Source organism: Fomitopsis serialis (assembly GCF_022376445.1).
Source record: "Fomitopsis serialis strain Sig1Antser10 chromosome Unknown B0H18scaffold_19, whole genome shotgun sequence".
NCBI classification, from domain to species: domain Eukaryota; kingdom Fungi; phylum Basidiomycota; class Agaricomycetes; order Polyporales; family Fomitopsidaceae; genus Fomitopsis; species Fomitopsis serialis.
The window spans coordinates 253,657-271,410 of record NW_025954979.1 but is presented as its reverse complement, the minus strand read 5'-3'; the positions used below and the strand labels follow the sequence as shown (position 1 = coordinate 271,410).

The 17,754-nt window shown below is 55.2% G+C and overlaps 5 protein-coding genes across 5 annotated transcripts; 2 read left to right on the top strand and 3 right to left on the bottom strand.

Moving 5' to 3' along the window:
• Window positions 1–53: 53 nt before the first annotated feature.
• B0H18DRAFT_953464 (uncharacterized protein) lies at window positions 54–2,887 on the top strand (the record flags this gene model as incomplete). Its single annotated transcript, XM_048042191.1, has 6 exons — window positions 54–1,247; window positions 1,303–1,523; window positions 1,578–1,722; window positions 1,754–1,928; window positions 2,050–2,159; window positions 2,219–2,887. 6 exons carry the CDS (start codon window positions 54–56, stop codon window positions 2,885–2,887), a joined length of 2,514 nt encoding a protein of 837 aa, XP_047895577.1.
• Window positions 2,888–3,149: 262 nt separating this feature from the next.
• B0H18DRAFT_1084096 (uncharacterized protein) lies at window positions 3,150–4,228 on the bottom strand (the record flags this gene model as incomplete). Its single annotated transcript, XM_048031748.1, has 7 exons — window positions 3,150–3,252; window positions 3,283–3,351; window positions 3,393–3,715; window positions 3,835–3,888; window positions 3,940–3,962; window positions 4,043–4,120; window positions 4,159–4,228. The coding sequence occupies 7 exons, from the start codon at window positions 4,226–4,228 to the stop codon at window positions 3,150–3,152; spliced, it is 720 nt and encodes a 239-aa protein (XP_047895576.1).
• Window positions 4,229–4,486: 258 nt separating this feature from the next.
• B0H18DRAFT_1084095 (uncharacterized protein) lies at window positions 4,487–9,955 on the bottom strand (the record flags this gene model as incomplete). Its single annotated transcript, XM_048031747.1, has 32 exons — window positions 4,487–4,605; window positions 4,709–4,862; window positions 4,913–4,988; window positions 5,050–5,180; window positions 5,232–5,308; window positions 5,408–5,482; window positions 5,537–5,651; window positions 5,703–5,732; window positions 5,784–5,938; window positions 5,988–6,039; window positions 6,086–6,173; window positions 6,212–6,326; window positions 6,379–6,422; window positions 6,498–6,992; window positions 7,040–7,060; window positions 7,134–7,273; window positions 7,309–7,332; window positions 7,365–7,399; window positions 7,452–7,610; window positions 7,661–7,763; window positions 7,793–7,911; window positions 7,963–8,161; window positions 8,191–8,290; window positions 8,385–8,531; window positions 8,576–8,700; window positions 8,763–8,785; window positions 8,839–9,083; window positions 9,168–9,193; window positions 9,218–9,529; window positions 9,579–9,709; window positions 9,742–9,811; window positions 9,911–9,955. 32 exons carry the CDS (start codon window positions 9,953–9,955, stop codon window positions 4,487–4,489), a joined length of 3,750 nt encoding a protein of 1,249 aa, XP_047895575.1.
• Window positions 9,956–10,573: 618 nt separating this feature from the next.
• B0H18DRAFT_1117301 (uncharacterized protein) lies at window positions 10,574–14,126 on the bottom strand (the record flags this gene model as incomplete). The annotated part of the gene is made up of 21 exons (XM_048033557.1): window positions 10,574–10,643; window positions 10,697–10,813; window positions 10,865–11,012; window positions 11,069–11,154; window positions 11,202–11,216; window positions 11,270–11,413; window positions 11,468–11,655; window positions 11,710–11,805; window positions 11,861–11,938; window positions 11,987–12,115; window positions 12,168–12,212; window positions 12,261–12,331; window positions 12,389–12,519; window positions 12,573–12,704; window positions 12,757–12,796; window positions 12,849–12,911; window positions 12,967–13,120; window positions 13,197–13,239; window positions 13,293–13,402; window positions 13,516–13,695; window positions 13,734–14,126. The coding sequence occupies 21 exons, from the start codon at window positions 14,124–14,126 to the stop codon at window positions 10,574–10,576; spliced, it is 2,433 nt and encodes an 810-aa protein (XP_047895574.1).
• Window positions 14,127–15,780: 1,654 nt separating this feature from the next.
• B0H18DRAFT_953462 (casein kinase I) lies at window positions 15,781–17,037 on the top strand (the record flags this gene model as incomplete). The annotated part of the gene is made up of 5 exons (XM_048042190.1): window positions 15,781–15,865; window positions 15,919–16,193; window positions 16,255–16,356; window positions 16,380–16,894; window positions 16,953–17,037. 5 exons carry the CDS (start codon window positions 15,781–15,783, stop codon window positions 17,035–17,037), a joined length of 1,062 nt encoding a protein of 353 aa, XP_047895573.1.
• Window positions 17,038–17,754: the final 717 nt, after the last annotated feature.

Genomic DNA, 17,754 nt, shown 5'->3' with positions numbered 1-17,754 from the left:
TTAAAGACAGCCCACAACATCGCCGATCTTGAACCCCTCCCCCCGACGACACAATGGAGGATGTCTATCCTGCCGATTCCAAGGGTAAGGGCGTATCTCAACCTTTGCTAATCCACGCGCAAAATGCAGTCGAGGATCGCCGGGTTGACGACCAGAATGAAGACATGTTCTCCATGTCTATCGGTGTAGAGGCTTCGTCCGGTATGCGCGAGCTTGTGGGATCCCCTGCATCTTCATCCACTAGTGCTGCGACAGGCAGCAGCTCCTCGTCTGGTTCTCCACTGAGTCCACAGGAGCCCCTCAAGGAGACAGACATACCCTCAACGGGCAAAGGGAAGGCCCGAGACGTCCCGCCTACTCTACCCCCTCTCTCTTTTGGCACGACCGAGCTCAACTACGAGAGCTCGGACTGGCCCACGTTTTCCTCGTCGATCCCGGAGCCCTCCTCGTTCAGCTCGAGCTATGGATCAGTCGGCGATCGGGAGCCGAGTCCGAGCACCTCCGCCTCCGTTGCCGGCCCCTCCAGCGCGCCCGCCGATATACTTGAAACGAGCACCGCCCTCTCTCGCATCCCGTCTCGTCGCCGCTCGTTCTCGAGCCTCTCCGCGCACTCGTCGAAGCGCTCGATTTCCGCGTTGTCCGTCACGAAGGCCAATGTGAAATCATCCAGTGGGGCGAAGCTTCCGGGCAACCTGGCACGGAAGCTCCTGGGGAAGCAGCGGGATAGCCCGTCGGCGAGCCCCACATCGCCGTCGAGAGATGTCGTCCTCGAGCCTGAGGAGCCCGCCTCGGCCGACCGTATGAGTTGTCTCGCTCCATGGACTCACACTGCCACGCCTCGTATTAGCCCGCTGGCCACCCCTGCCCTTGAGATGGAGGTGGGCATCGGAGAGTTCGACAAGTCCTTCCCGATATACTACGCGAATAGCTCGTCAAACCGGACTGTCTTACGCACGAAGGGTCGTTCGTACTCGTCGCCTCTGCCGCTCCCTGTCACTCCCCTTGATCTTGTGCCTGTCGCCGCCGACATCTTCGAGCCTATCCTACAGCCCACGCCCAATTATTTTGATGAGTTTCTCCCGATGGAGCTGAAGCTCCGTGTGTTCGTCTCTCTGGTCGAGCTCCGCGAGGCTGAACACCAGAAGTTGATCGAGGCCGGTCTCTGGACGCTTCGCAATGCAACTTCGTCGAAGAACAAATGGGTCGGTCGGGACCGTGGCATCCGGGAATTGTTCAAGCTGAGCAGGGTAGGTATACCACCACACGCGTATATGCGGTGTCAATGATATCCTATCGTTGTAGGTTTCGAAGGCATGGCAACGCCTCGTGTTCGACGGGCAGCTCTGGGTGAAGCTGGATCTTCACTCGTTCCCGAACATCCCGCCTCCGGCTCTCGAGCGCCTTGCGAAAGTCGCAGGCGCGTTTATCAGACAACTTGACCTCCGAGGACACTCGGAATTGGACTCCTCGGCGCTACAAGAGATCGTAGACCATCTCTGCACGGACGTCCAGCCAGAGGATGGGTCGCGTTCACGCACCTGACGTCGATCAACTTGCAAGGCTGCTCGATGATACAGACCGCACGCTCCACCATCTCTCGTCCGCTCGCCGCGGTGCGCGAGCTGTGCCTCCGGGGCTCACTGCGGTGACGGATACGACATGCAGCATACTAGCCTCGTATGCCGCAACATCACCTCGCTCGACATGTCCCGCTGCCCGAATGTAAGCGGCAGCGGCGTTTATTCCTTCGCAGCCACTGCTCTCATTCGCGACGAACCCCTCCCGTGAGGAGCTACGCCTCTCCGGCCTGAAGCACATCTCCGATGATACGATGGAGGCACTCGGCAAGGCCGCCCCGGCTCTCGAGGTGCTCGATCTCAGCTTCTGCCGCACGTTGCACAACTCGTCTGTGGAGGCTTTCGTCTCGTGTTTTGAGGAAGACAGGGGATTCGAGATGGTGCAGCTGACGTCGCGCGAGGCGGGCGCGACCCGACGGACTCGATGCGTTACTGGCGGCGCGTCACGCGCCTGCGACATTGAACCTGACAGCGTGCATCATGCTCACGGACCACGCGTGCTCGCACCTTGCGTATGCCGTGCCGGAGCTGGAACTGTTGGAATTGGCGGGGATCGGTACGGAGCTGCGCGATAGCGGACTGGTTCGTCTGTTGGAGACGACGCCTTTCATACGGAAGCTGGATCTGGAGGGGCTTGTCAGATCACGGACGACGTGCTCATGACCTCACACCAGAGCCCGTCACAGATACTCCGGCACCGGCGTTCCTCGGCCCCCCAGCCTGGGCACGCGTTGGAACACCTCATCATCTCTTACGCGACCGAGGTCACGAATGTGGCCGTGCGAGACCTCATCGAGAACTGCACCCGCCTGAGGGCCTCGAGGTGGACAACACCACATATCGGAGCCCGTCGTGCGGGACTTCGTGCGGCTGTCCGCGAGCGCAAGGCCGCCGACGCGCAGATCGTCGCTGTGGACTGCCGGGGCATCAGCGAGCGGTGCGTGCGCGAGCTCGCGCCGCAGACACGGCCGCGTGTGGGCTGGCGGTCGTACGACGCGCGGAAATTGGGTTTCTTAGACGGGCGGGACGAGGAAGGTTTGGGAGTGGGCCAGGACGAGCTGGATCAGCATCGGGTGGCGCTGAAGACGTTCTTCTCGTGGCAGACGGTGGACGCTGTCAGGGCGGCGCGCGAGAAGAAGCGCAAGTCCACGAGGCGAGGGTTGAACGCTTCCTCGAGCAGCACCGAGGAGGGCGGTCATCGAGTGGGCGTGCACGGTGGTGGTCGCCGGCGGGCGGCGCTCGGGCGGGACGTCGCCCAATCTTGCGGACTTCGGTCAGGAGAGGGATGGATGTACGATTATGTGAGGTAAGTAAATTGTTGTACCATAGTTGTTGTAGACTTTGCGCTCGGTGGCATGCTGTTGTTGTCGTATACATAGTTGACACTTGTACATTTTTACTGTATCATGAGTATTTTGGCTGCTGTTCCGTAGAACTAAACTATAAGCTGTATGTATCGGAATTGAACGATGTTTGTACATGATGCCTACAACTGTTGCACTGGCATTGCAGGACGGTAGTGCGACGGTGAATTATATAATGAGACCCCAACGTGGACTAAGCTGTACTCGATCAGCCTATGGACTCTTTCCGCTTCGCCTTCTTTCGGGCCTTCTTTTCAGCTTTCTTGGCTTTCTTCGCCGCGTCGGAACTTGAGAGTGGTGTACTGCGACCGCTGTCGGCGGAGAGCCTCACTCATCTGCACCCTTCCAGACCGGCTTCGCCTTCTTTCCTCCTGTGCAGTAGAGGGTGGGTTGTCATCTCCGTAGCCTGCCTCGAAGGTAAGATGATAGAGCGTTCGGTAGGTGAAGGTACATGCCAGCGAAAGGGTCCATGGCTGGTCGTCTTCGTTTCCGACCAGCAGAAGACGGCTCAGCATCGTCGTTGTCGACCGCCTTGCCCTTGCCCTTGTCTTTCGCAGTTGTGCTGACGTCGATGTCCATGTTGTTTGGCACTTCCTCGACGTCGATGACTTCCAAGCCTTCCTCTTCTTCGCTCTCAGCCTCCGCAAGTTCCTTCTCGTACTGCGCCCGTGCCACCATCTTGCTCGTCATCTTGACGGGCACCTTGGTCGGCTGCCCGCCCTCGCCGAAACGAATATGGGAAGGTCCCTGTTCATCTCCTGGAGGCCGCTGCGCCTTCACTTGTGAATCGCGTGCTTGATGAAGCGGTTCGCGGCCGCCTTGTCGACAGTGGTCGTTCCTGCAATCAGGGTCAAGGTCAGAGCCATTGTCAGGTACGAGCAGCGTGAGCGTACTCTTCTCGGGTCTTCTGCATTCTTGATCTTGTCAAAATACTGCCTTATGCGGTCCTGGGCATGTGGTCAGATGGAATGAAGTGCTAGGAAGTGGATTGAACACACCAGTTCAGAAATTACAGGGTGGTCTTTGGGTCAATGCCTCTTGTCTTGAGATAGACTACATATTTAGGTCAACGTTAAATTATACGTGCTGTCGAGTACCCACTGAAGACGAGATCATACACGAGATACGGTAATGCGACCTGAAGCTTTGCCTGTTGGATGGTGTCCAAGCCGACAAAGACTCGGGAAGCGTTTGAGCTAGTAGTGGTTCTAGTTCACTCTCGAGATCATGCAGTGAGTTATTGAGCGTCGCGACTTTTGCGCGCAGTCTTTGCGAGTCTGCGTCCATAGCCGGAGCGTAATGGCAGTGCAATGTCTCCGCGCAGCGGCCTTCGGTAAGAGTGAGTGGATGGCGCTAGCGAATTACTCGCAGGGAGATCGGAAATCTGAGATCTCTAAATTCGACGATAAATCTAGATTGCCAGCCTGAGTGCACTGTCTTCCGCCTTCCATAGCGGCTCGATGCTTAATCAATGCCAGCAGTATTGTTCGTGAGCTGCCTGGACTCGATAACTATACTCACTACGAAGCACCACGGCACACATACTTACACCAATATCGGCTCGGCGGACTGAAGTGAAGGAGTCAATGCGCTCTGCGAGTCCAATGTTCTTGCTCCCAACGGATCGTCCGACAAGTCTGCCTGTAATGGCACCGCGAAGAGCACTAGTTATCCGAGGCCATAAGTTAACTGTATCGGATGGAAATGAATGCGATGTATACTACAATGTGTTGTCCATTCTGTCCTCAGATTGAATTCGGCGCGCACTCTTGCCCCTCTTGCCACCCATCGATGAGCTTGCCTCACCTATATATGCAGATGGCAGGCTACCCTCTTCATTCCATTTCTCCAAAAAGTCCATGGCCGCCTTATAGCCCGACTCCTGTATCTCCTCAAACTTCCCGAATTGCAGAGTTCCAAACTGCAAAGACATCAAATAGGTAGCAGCTCTGGTGACGCTGAATACCATACCTCCTGGACGGGCATGCCCATGTACAGGCACCCAGGCGTCACTTTAGCTTCCTCCAGCGTCTTCACGCTTGACACGCTGGACGACCGACGGACGGATGTCATTAAATGCGACGCGATGGCCTAATGTTGGGACTCACTATGCTAGTCGTCCTTGCAATTCGGTGATAGCTGGGATACTTCTCGCATTCGAGAAGGGATTCCAGCGGTTGATCAGAAGCCACCATCCAGAGACCGAGTCTCCAAAGTTTCGTGGCGAGTTGTCGTCGAGCTACAAGTTATGTTGAGCGTCTTGCCAGGAACCACGTACAAGCCCACTCACCGAACCGACATCGGACGCAATCACCGCACTTGCTCCCATGGACATCATCGTAGCCACCTGGGAACCGTCATCAGGTTCTTAATCATGGCAAAGGAGACGTCAACCCTACCGGCAGATTATCGACTGCAAGAGGTACGCCGTTAGTGAAGGAACATATACGCGACCGGCGCACTCACTGTAACCTCCGTCGACCAACATGTTGCCGTTATCGCATAGCGGTGGCAACAGTCCGACGAGTGTCATCGAAGCACCTAGAGCGTACGGTGAGCTGTATGTCCCCAAGAAACATATCCACGGGAGCTTACGTATGAACCTCCATGCAAAGCCGGTCTCATGGATCTCCATCCGAGACGTGTTGATATTCGTCGAGTTGCAGAAATATGGCAGCCACATATCCTCGATATGCAGATCGTAGAAGGCCTGTAAGTCGACATGAGCATATGTTCCATCGCTGCATTTAAGGGTCCTCACCTTGTATATCGACCGATTAAACTCATGACCCTAAGTAAGAATTAGTTTCACGGCTCAACAAAGTTTATGAAGCGCAAACACATACCGTTGTATACGCAACAATGGGTACGTGACATCAGACAACATTCTCCAGAAATTGCCCATCCGCCCACTGAACTGCTTCGTCCGTCCAGCGCTCGAAATAATATCGCCCTCACGAGCGTACAGACCACCGACGAAAGCACCCATGCTAGTACCTGAGGACTGACGTCAGAAAAACCCAGGATAAAGAAACTGACAACTCACCGCCCACCATGTCAATCGGGATACCATACTCCTCCAGCGCACGAAGAACACCCTGAGACGCATGAGCTTGTTACAGTTGACCACGAGTGCAGACTTACCAGATGCGATATTCCTCGCGCTCCGCCACCTCCAAGTACGATCCCGATGGATTTACCGCATATTCGTCTCGCAAGCCTTGCGAAGTCACTCGAATATGATGGTCGTTGAGGACGGGGTCACCCGACCCTCCACGGTATTTCCTAATCTCGCTCTGCACACGGTCCTTGAGGTTCCTGAATGCTGCTATTGCGGCAGGATCTTGTTGCGGTAAGGTCGTCCGAGGCATCGACCCTACGATCCCTGCGTAGCGGTCATAAGTGAATGAAGACATAGCACCATATCTACAGAGAACGCACTGGAAGCTCTACATGGATGTGTTGATGTATCCAAGGTCGACTCTAGGTGAAAGAAGTGAGCGCGCTCCAATTGAATACGCTGAGAATCACGGACCTTCAACCATTCCGCGTAGACCCTGGAGCAATGGAGCGGTCAGGGTGCAACAGCACCAGCTCCTTCCTTGCAGTGGTCTTCAACGAGAGCAGCAGTCTCTCATACTCTCCGACGCTAGGATCATCTCCCATACCGACGACCATAACACAGTCCGCCTGCCGGATGCAAGTCTGCGTCCAAGAACTATTCACAGGGGAGTCCGCAACGTAGAGCACGATCCTGTACTTCTGCTCCTGTTCCGCAAGCCATCCCGCTGCCTTCAGCTTGCCCATCCGAGTGAATGCATGACGCCCAAGGTGGTCTGAGACCGAGGCTTGATTGAGATACGAGGTAGGTGCGCCAATGCTTTCTAGAGCTGCGTGCAGTTTGCGGGCGAACGCGTCCACGGGGACGTTGCGCGAGACGGGCATCACAGCGACGGTCTTCAGGTTGCTGTTGCTGCGGGAGAGCTCGACCGCTCCTTTCTTGGAAGAGTCGATCTCGGACCGCACTCGAGAGGCGATCATTTTCAGGATCCTGAGTCCAGGTCAATAGCGGTCATAGTTGAAGATAGATGTACGCACTGTGCTGTTGTCCGTGGATTGCTGTAGACAATCGTTGTAATGAGGTCCTACGAACGATGCCGAATATGACGTACCGAGAAGAAATGCATTGAACAACGTCCGTGGCATCCTGATCAGCTCTGTGTCACGTATGGCATGTACAGTGTTTGTCCGTGGTGAGCCAGTGATCACATCGAGTTCGCCAACTGTATCCCCTTGACCATACTCAGCCTGGATGCTGATCCCACCGCTCTCCTTATCGCGATAGCTCTTAGACGGCCGTTGATCACTATGTAGAAGCTGTCACTGGCATCCTCCGGCCGCCAGAGTACTTGTCCGCATTGACTTGCATCCAGTCCAAGGAACTGTCAATGTGAAGCACTGTAGTGTTGTGAGCGCCATGAGAACACTTGTCTCTTACACGCAGACGTACCGATCGGCGACAGCAAGGAGATGAGGCGTTTGGCGAGCGTCAGCAAGACTATAGGCCGCTTCTCCAATAACCGGTCCAACGCAGGCGATGGCAGGGATCCCACATATGTATCGGTCTTCGCCACGATGTCGACGTACGATGCTATCTGGCAAAGCGAGGCTTCTCGAGCGTTAGTCCCCTTGTCCTTCTGAACCGACTACCAGACTTACAGAGATAACCGGCAATGCCGCCAGGCCTGACAGTGAAGAGGGGCTTGCGCGTGTTCTCGCTGTTTTCCCGGGATCCTGGGACGTTGAAGCTTGTGGTCCTACTCTGGGTCGACGTTCCCCAACTGCCCAAACCAGGACGCGTGGGCTGCGTTCTTCGTCGAGAGGTTCTCCCTTTCCTTTCCCTTCTGCGGTCGGCGGCTTATGTGTCGGGAGCAAGATGTCCAGGAAGCCGTCAATGACATAGAACAGACCTGCATGTTCGTCTGAGCATATGATCACAAGACAGCGAAGAGACCGTCTACCTGTATTTCGTTCGCCCGCTTTCGCGAGGACAGACCCAGCAGGGAAGAAAAGAATTTCCACCTCATTGTCGAGACCACTCATGTACCCATCAGTCAGAATCGACGATGCGCCGGTCACATTCGACGCAGTGTCGTCACCTATCTCCAAGAGGGATAAGGAGCCAAAGGAGGACTTGAACGGCCCGGACTCCGTGCTTCGCTAGGAGTGAATGCAGGCGATGCCTCGACAGAGTCTGCGCCACTGAGAGGAGGCTGAATCAAGCCTATCGACTTGGCGATGCAAGACATGACCTCGTCCCGTAGATCGAAGTCCTCCGTTGTCATACGCCTCACTTGGGGAACGCCTGCCTGGCTGCGCGAAGGAGACGGCTCTCGTCGTTGACCTGCCATCTGGGGCCAAAAACGGTGCTCATTGAGCGTACCATAGGCCTCGACGACTCCGCCGGTTCCCGACAGTCGTGTGGAGGTCACCGGCTTGCACAGTTTGACGTGGCGTACACCCTTGAAGGGCGTGACCGGAGATATTTCGTCGGGCGGGACTCTCCGTCAGCGGGTTCTTCTCGCCCGGCCTGGGTCGACGTCTTGGAAGGGTTCAGGGATGGCGAGTTCATACTGAATAGTCGTCGCTGAGTCGGTCTCGTTCGTCCGCGCCACGCCGTCGAAGCGTTGTCTTAGTTGCCTGAGCCCGGACTCGTAGAACATCGGTGGCAGCGGGTGGCAAGCAATCTCGTTGATAGCCTTCTCCGTGCGTAGAACTTCTGTAGTCAGCCCCAGGTAGTTGTGTGCCGCGTTGAATGTACTCGAGAGAACCGCGTCAAAATCACTATATCGACGTCAACGACGTGTTCGCAAGAGCACAAACTCAAGAGTTCTCACCCTGCACGATATGCGCCGTTGCCTTGGGAAACTTTTTGGTCAACCTCCGGAATGCCTCTGCTGGAATGACGGCCAAGGTGCTATCTTCTGCGGCGCGGGCAACCGCACTATAATGACTCTCAGGTTCTGCAGAAACATGAGACTTCGGGCGACCACCAGATGGGATACGGGCAGATTGAGGAAAGGGAGATTGTGAGCGCCTGAAGGGAGATGGTGGACGAGGAGACGTACATCCTCCTGTTGCACTGTAGAACCGACGACGACACGGATGGTCTGCGGGTCGGTGACCTCAAATTCCTAGATTAAAGTTGGAGACGTCCGAATCTGACCTCCTGGGACGCGTCCGCGGTGGTGTCTGGTTGGTTGATGGTATGCTGACTGAGTCGAGATCATCGTCGCGATTGTCGCCGTCCTGCCAGCTGAGCTTGACGTTCTCCGTGAAGAGACTGAGGATCGTGAAGAGACTGGACAACATGCCTCCGGATCCGACTTGATTGAGTAGTTGGTAGCCATTCATGTCCTCTTCGTCCCAGGCACCGCTTCCTGTAGCTTGGTTTGGCAGTCCCGTGCGAGCATAGACCTGTACACTGCCGTCGATCACGCAATAAAAGCTCTTGTCCTCATCCAGAGAAAGAGTGTCACCAGCGATGAGCCTCCGCGTCTGCAGATGTCTCGCGAGTTCATGGAAAACCTGCATGTATCAGCGTGACACTCAACGCTGCTTCAGAAGATTGACTTACTGGCTTCTCGAGGAAACCAAAGACACGGACTGCCTGGAGAAATTCATCCAGATAATTGTGAAATGTAGGCATCTGTTCGGGTGTGTTCACATCTGGATTGAGTTCCTGGGCATCCGCTTTGAGCAGTGGAGCTTCCTTCAGCTTGTGTAGGTGTTGAGGTAACGAAAGCGAATCCAATAATTCAGAGCGATAGCAAAGAGCACAAACATGATAGCGAAAGACCAGAAGTTGAGCTGAATGATTCACAGGTTATGGATGGCTCTTCAGACTCGGGGAGAGTCGTACCGTCAATGTCATGGAGTAAGAAGTATGGCATAAATCCATGTCGGCACAGTGATAGTCACGAAAGCGACAAGTGCCTTGACCCATGACAGCATCCACACTGGATTTACGTTTCAAGAGTGCCGACACAGCGACCATCGACGTAACACTCACGAATTACCCAGAAAGCGCCGATAACAGCATAAGCACTGGGTGCCCATCATGGCTAGGGCCGTCGCGGTGGTCTCCATGATGGCAGGGGTAACGAGCGTTTTGGGTGGGTGGGACAGCTCAGTGGTTTGAGTGTAAGGCGAGGCTACGTGTTCATGTCGACGGGCAAAAGTGCAAGCAGCAAAGTGGCCAAGCAGCAGAGCGTAACTTACGGTACACGATCGGTTAGCGCCCGACCGCGTTAGAGCATTCGCGTCGAAACACGTGCGCGCGCAGAACGTTCCCTCTTGCCGAGCCACTGCACTTCACCCGAAGAATTGCGAGAAATAGCGATAAATTACTGCCCTGTGCCGGGCTGGGCGAAGACAGACAGACACTGAGACATTGAGCAGCACACTACGGATCCGGACAAGGGTATAACACCAATGATGTACAGGGAACTATCTACTAACACATCCGCCATCGACAAAGCTCAACCGAAGATCGAAGACGCAATAACCTAGCAAGGAGCCAATCACAGACAAGTACACATTCACAGAGTTTTCTCCACCACCGAGCTGCAATTAGAACCCAAACAGGCGCATAATAAGGTAGATCGCCGAGCAGACAAAACGAATGGCGGAGAGACCAGCACTGTACGAGATGTCAGTACGGAGGTCAGCGAGAAAGCACGACAATGTACGCACAGGGCATAGAACAAGAAAGTCAGATATGGGTTGAATGTAGAGTCGTCGCCACCTTGGCTGACGTGCTCATCGACCCAGTCGGAGAAGGCAGACGAAGTAAAGACCAGGATCATAACCCTGAGTGGACACCGTTTAGTCAACACAGTCAATGGCACACGGCACACCCACATGTTGGTGCCGATCCAGGTGAGCACAACGTTGGTACGACTGTTGCGGTCATGATCGGCTTGCTTGGTAGCGGCGTCTCGGTGCTCCTTCTGCTCTGGGGGCTTCACAGACAGGGCATAGCGCGATGCATTCCAGAGTTGATCGACGTCTTCACGGGCCGTAGGCACCTCGACTCAGGACGTCCTGGCCGCTCGAGTTCTTAACCTTCTTGGCACCACCGAGATCCTTGCGAACCGTTGTCACCCTTGGTACCCCAGGTGACATCGTGAAGGTTGCACATGCGTACATCACTGTAATTTGTGAGAAAATGAACGGCTGCCAGGCAGCAACGACGTACTCAAGATGTTCACATCTAACAATCAGTGTTCAGTCAGAGTTTGCCATTTCGACGGAAAAAAGACTTACAGCTCGGGAGGAGGAACAGTACTGAATGAAGGACGTGAACATGTGCCACGGCTCAAATGCATGAAGGAGCCGACGAAGTAGAGACCGTAAGTGGCGGCCAGGGAAACGACAATGTCACGGAATGCAGCGTTGTTCTCGATGAGTCTGCACGAACATCACGTCAATAGGTCGTGCACACAACGAGTCATGAACACTCACTTGGGGAAGTCTTCCCATCCAGAAACGGTGTGAGGCACCGCGAGCCAGACTGTGTAACCAGCACACCAGAGTGTGATGATGTTACAGAATCCGAAGAGCACCATGCAGAACGCGTAGATCCACTTGGACCCTTGAGGACGGTTGCCAAGTGAACATACCACGATGACGAAGATGAGCGCAATGTAGAGCTATGTTGCGACGTGAGTACACGAGACGGATGCGAGGCAAGCAGAGTATGCTACCTTCAGGAATGCCTCAAAGACCTGAACACCGGCACCTTTGTTGAGGAAGAAGAAAGCGTCCTCAGAACCATTGCCAGAAGTTGCCGAAGAGACCAACTAAATTGCAACTGTGAATACGTTTGGACTTCAAGGTCGAGGTCTTGGAACTTACGAAGTAGAAAGCCAGGTAGAAATTCGCCAGCGATGTCCACGTGAACAATAGCTGGACGGCGTTGTAGATGAATTCGATCTGAACGGAGCCATCAGTTTGCCACGGTACTACGTTCTGCGAACGCACTTGGAGCAGCAACATCCGAATAGGGTTCTGTCCGGACGTCCAGATCCTCCAAAAGAAGACGGTCGAATGCACAGTGGCGAAAAGGGAGCCGTTCAGCCAGCGACGACGTTGAGAGATGAACTCAGGGACCTGCAGAACCTCTCAGCATGGGACGCTCTCATCGGCCGGAGAATACGTACACTTTCGGGACATCGGTTGCGGCCTTTGCCTCTTCACATATTTGAGGCTATGGAAGGAATGAGATCAGCCTAACGACTAGATCCGGTCGACGTACATCCAGCCCTCGCGCTTCTTGGTCACAATCTCGAAACAGAGATACGTCCTCAGCAAGGTACATGTTACGTTCTGCAAGGGAAAAACAGTTAACGTCGTATGAATCCCACTCAACAGTCAGGAACTTACCGAATAGACCCGCATTACTGTTACCTCCGTGCATCGTCTCACCCTTGAAGTATGACGCCAATGGCCCCTTGCCGTCAGGGCCGTTCTGGAGAGCCCTGTACCTGTAGGCGCTGAAGGCACCGGGCAGCACACTGATGTATCCGAACACACTCTGTTACAAAATGCCGTCAACTTCATACATGACCTGAGTTGGGAACTGGCACGTGCCTCCAGGGGTTTATCGAGGATGTTCGACATCTTATACTCAAAGTTCTGGGAGGCCGCCAGAGGACTCCTCAGAATAGACCAGCAGAACCTTCCGGTATCGACGCAGATTCTAGCAAATCATAGATGAGCGGCTGGCCTCGGGGGAGAGTCAAAGTGCTCACTCTCCACATGCACCACCGACGTTCGAGTGCTTGTCGAAACCTGTGTAGATGATGAGAACCGACTGACAACGCATAACAACACTTCCACGAACATTTCCATAAGTCATAGATAGATGTACCAGTGGGCTTAGTTCCAACATCCAGAAGCACACAGACTGTCAAGTGAAGTGAGGTGATATCATCGAGCCTCCATGCGTTAGGTTTGCTCACCGTTGGGCCTGATGAGGGGTCCGAAAGCGTTGAAGAACCAACGGTGGCTGTTCAGCTTCTTCTTGTTCTGCTCCTTCAAGCAGAAGATGACCTGGACGGGGCAAGCGCTCTTCGAGATCTCCCCTTCTCCGAAACGACGACGTTCGAGGTGAACCTGCAAATCTTGAGTACTCGAATTGTGGGACCGAGATGCGATACTCACTCGAAGATATGGGCTGTCACGTCCTTACCGCCGACGGTATCTTTGGCGACACCTTCCTGGTAGCAGCCCATCTGCGGTATGATAAGTATGATGAGCCTGGAACAGCGCATATCACGGTGCGTACGAGGGCGAGACTTGGAGAGTGCGCTTGTTGATCTTGCTGCGGCCGTCGGAAACGACGCACACCACCACTTTCTGCCACCCATTCGGGCCCCACATCTTGAGCGGTTCCGGCTGCACAAATGAGCGATGTTCTTGATGACACTGCACGCATCAACACAGACTCAGTCGACGCGTGCATACCAAGGGGTGTGCACTCACGCATTCATGGTACGCGTGAACAGGACCTCGTCCTCGTTGTACATAGTCATAACGATAAAGAGTTCGGTGTGACGGTTCTGGAGGTACGGCCGCAGGGTGTACTTCTTGCGCATGAAGTCGTCGGGGTCGCAGGTCGCGGCCGTGTATCGCAACTTGGTCATTTCCTCGATATCGTCCATGCCCTTCGGGACAATGAACGAAGGGGCCTGCATGTCCATGACGAGGTTACCCTCGTGGAGCTCACCTGCTTGACCACACGCTGCTTGAGGAGCTTCTCCCGGACGTCAGACCAGCCCGCGCCCGGGTGCATCTGCTGCATGGGCGGATAGTTGAGCTGCGCGGTCTGGTAGGGCAGCGGCGGCAGAGGGGGGATAGCATCTGCAGGATAGCCTTGCACTAGATGGGCCTGCGAGGCTCCGTAGCTGCTCTGGTAGGACTTGGTGGACTTGGTCTCCCAGTTCGAGTGCGCGTCGTAGTCTTGGTAGTAGCCATGGTTCGGGGAGGCATATTGCTGCTGGGGCGCGACAGGCGGGTAGTCCGGGGCAAATGCAGCGGTGTTGGTAGAGGGATAGTCAGGGTAGGCCTGGGCGGGGTAGGGGCTGTAGGGATCGTGTTGCGGTTGTGTGCGATACGCCATGGTGACCGAGTTTCACGGCGCAGAACGAGATGTCTGAGGAAAAGAACGAAGGTGTGAAAAGAATGACAAGGTCGACGCCGATGCCTGACTGAGCTGGAGGAAGAGGGGGGTCCAGCGGAGGGGAGGTATCAGTGTTGCCAGCGACACTGCGGTCGGTGTTTGAGTTCGCTGCAGAGCTCAGCCTTCCCATCCTATCACTTCCTGATATGGCAATATCCCCTCAACTGAACTCCGCCGTCGGCCGCAACTGCCAACTGTGTGATGCCGCCTCTTGGCCATCTCCGGAACGAGCGTCGTTACACTTGCCCGAGCAGACGAACACGTCGTGGCAGACTTGGCGGCGATGGACTGCATGGATTCCGGAAATTTGCGTTGCGCTTCCTTGTCGCTTACTCAATGTACGGGCAAATAACAAAAACGAACGTAGTTTATTGATACATGTTACAGTGGATTGTCGCAGTGATAGTCCTCAAGAGACCACTGGATGGCAGCGTAGAGAACGTAGGCCTTCGGAAACTGAAGCTCACCTTCATGCTGATAACGTCAAGCGGACCTAGAACGGCATCCTGAGGCGGCCGAGGGTCGCCGCACGGTGCTGTTATGCTTCCTTTCCCTCGCCACCCAGGCATGAGCTCGCCATGCGCGACGACGCATTCCAGGCGTAGATCCGAAAGCGCGACCGGAAAGACGACGGGCGGAGAATGTAGACATGAATGGATCTTCAATGAATCGGTAGAAGCTCGGCCGTGACAATCATTGCCACAAAGCGGGGGATGAACGAGGGCGGCCGGGCGAGATGCCATTCTTACCACACTGACAGACGCGTCAGCACTTCCGCAAGCCGTCCGGACCCAGGACCAGATGCACAGCCGCCAGGACGTCAAGTGATACACATTACTGGTGTTTTACGGTGCCAGCCCTGGTGGTCGCCACGCGTGATGCTTGTGCTAAGGTCGTCAAGTGAAGGTGAAGAGCGGCTATACAACAGAGACAGCACGGCACAAAAAGCAGGCATTGCGAAGGCGTCTCACGAGGGAAGGAGGAAGACAAGAGGGAGCGCTGTGGAGGACGAGAACAAGACAGCCATCGATTGAGCGCTCTGAGTCTCAGCGCCGCACCATTTGCACGCAGCTTGACCGAGCCACTTTTCCCACGATCCCCAGCCAGCCTCATTGCCACCGTCGACCGCGCCCGTCGTTCTTTCTCTCTCCCCATCTCTCTCGCACCCTCATCCTTGTTCTTCATCCTCGACTACATCTCCGTTTCATCGTTCTCACTTTCACGTCAACGGTGAGTTCTCAATGCTCCGTCGCTTTGGCCGTAGCTCGACCAGGGATCGGATAACGTGTGGGGGTCGCCTCGAGGTCTCCTCGCCTGTGGCGGGCTACCAACACGACACCAGCATACACCTACTGCTGCCTCAAATATGAACGTAATGCCACATCCGCCATCCTGACTGTAAGAGGTGACAGCATTATGCATTAAATAAGGCGACGTGCGCTGGGCGGCTGTCGGGAGTCGTTGCCAGCGTTCCACACCGTTAACTACACACCGCGTCATCCACGTTTCCCCTCTGTCCTCTCCCTCTCTGTCCCGCCACTAATATCTGACCGCTTCATCCCACTCAGGTTTCCAGTCTTTCACCATCCATACCATGGCCGACTCTTCATCGCACAGACTAGACCTCAGGGTTGGTGGGAAGTACAGGCTGGGCAAGAAGATTGGTTCGGGCTCTTTCGGTGCGTGGCAAGTAATGTTTTGTTTTTGCTCGGGTCTGACGATGCCTTTGCAGGTGATATCTACCTCGGGATCAACATCATCTCCGGGGAGGAAGTTGCCATCAAGCTTGAGTCGGTCAAGGCCAAGCACCCGCAACTCGAATATGAGTCCAAGGTTTACAAGACCTTGGCCGGTGGCGTTGGTGTCCCTTTCGTCCGATGGTTCGGGACGGAGTGCGACTACAATGCCATGGTTATTGACCTCCTCGGTCCCTCCCTCGAGGACCTCTTCAACTTCTGCAACCGGAAGTTCAGCCTGAAGACCGTTCTTCTGTTGGCTGATCAATTGGTGAGTCATGACCGGTGCTTTGTTTACATCTATTCTAATTTACTACGAAACGCCACGTCAGATCTCCCGCATCGAGTATATCCACTCGCGCAACTTCATCCACCGCGACATCAAGCCGGACAACTTCCTCATGGGCATCGGCAAGCGTGGTAACCAAGTCAACGTCATCGACTTCGGTTGGCGAAGAAGTACAGAGACCCGAAGACGCACCTACACATCCCGTACAGGGAGAACAAGAACCTGACGGGTACGGCGCGTTACACCTCCATCAACACCCATTTGGGTGTGGAGCAGGCCCGCCGTGACGATCTCGAGTCCCTCGCCTACGTCCTCATGTACTTCCTTCGCGGCTCGCTTCCGTGGCAGGGTCTGAAGGCTGCTACCAAGAAGCAGAAGTACGACCGCATCATGGAGAAGAAGATGACCACCCCCACAGACTTGCTCTGCCGCGGCTTCCCCAACGAGTTTGGGATTTTCCTGAACTACACTCGCGCGCTTCGCTTCGACGACAAGCCCGACTACTCTTACCTGCGCAAGCTCTTCCGCGACCTGTTCGTCCGTGAGGGCTACCAGTACGACTACGTCTTCGACTGGTCTGTGCACAGGAGCCAGGAGGAGGCGAGCGGTAGTTCGAGCGCTAAGGCTGGTGGCAGGCGCAAGGTCGTCCAGGAGGAAGAAGAGCCTCGCATGCCGGACCGCATGTAAGTGATTGTTTCTGATATAGTCGCGTCGATCGTGTGTGCTCATACGTGTGCATAGGCTCCGCTCTCACACTCGGCAGCAGCAGCAGGCTGCTGGTGCTGGTGCAGTTGGCCAGCAGCGCATCAACCGCGGAGACTGGTAAGCTACCTGCATCGAAGCAGGGGGTCCGAGTCTTCAGGGCGCGTCCGGAGTACGACCGAGCACAGGGGGCGGAGGGTAGGTGAAGAGGAGTTTGGCTCGGTTCGGGTTTGGTCGCCTAAGGTGGATGGCGCCAAGGTTGTCGGTAAACTATTGGTCCAAGGCGCTCTTGAGGAGAAGCACAGGTCGTGGAGCACGCCGATGGAATTCGCAGTGAGAGCAGGTCCGGTGCGTCGAACTGCTCGCAGCGCGCGTTCGACATCCCCTCCTTTACGTCTGGGATCCGGTCATCGTTTGCTCCCTCACAACACTCCGTAATTCCTGGTCCGCGGTCGAAGTTGCCGCGCCCTCCATCCCATAGAAGCCCTAACAGGAGCAAGCCCATACGAATATACCGCTCCCTGGCCGCCACCGCGTATTGCCTCGTCTTCTTTCCCGCACGGACGCTATTTCTATTCACGTTCTCCATCGCTTCTTCCACGCATTGGACATAGCGATTGCGGAGGACTGCCTCGTTCCCTCTCGCCATATATGACACTCCCTCGCGCCGTACGCCGTGATGATAGTCTCTGTGTAGTGCTATCCCATCACTCCCCATCCATCCATCCGTCATGATAATCGCATCAATTCTGTACATATCATTCCTCCCTTCCCTACCCCTGTCATTTCCGGCTCTCTCTTTCCTTTCTATTCCCTTCCTACTATTGCTCCCATCTTGTTA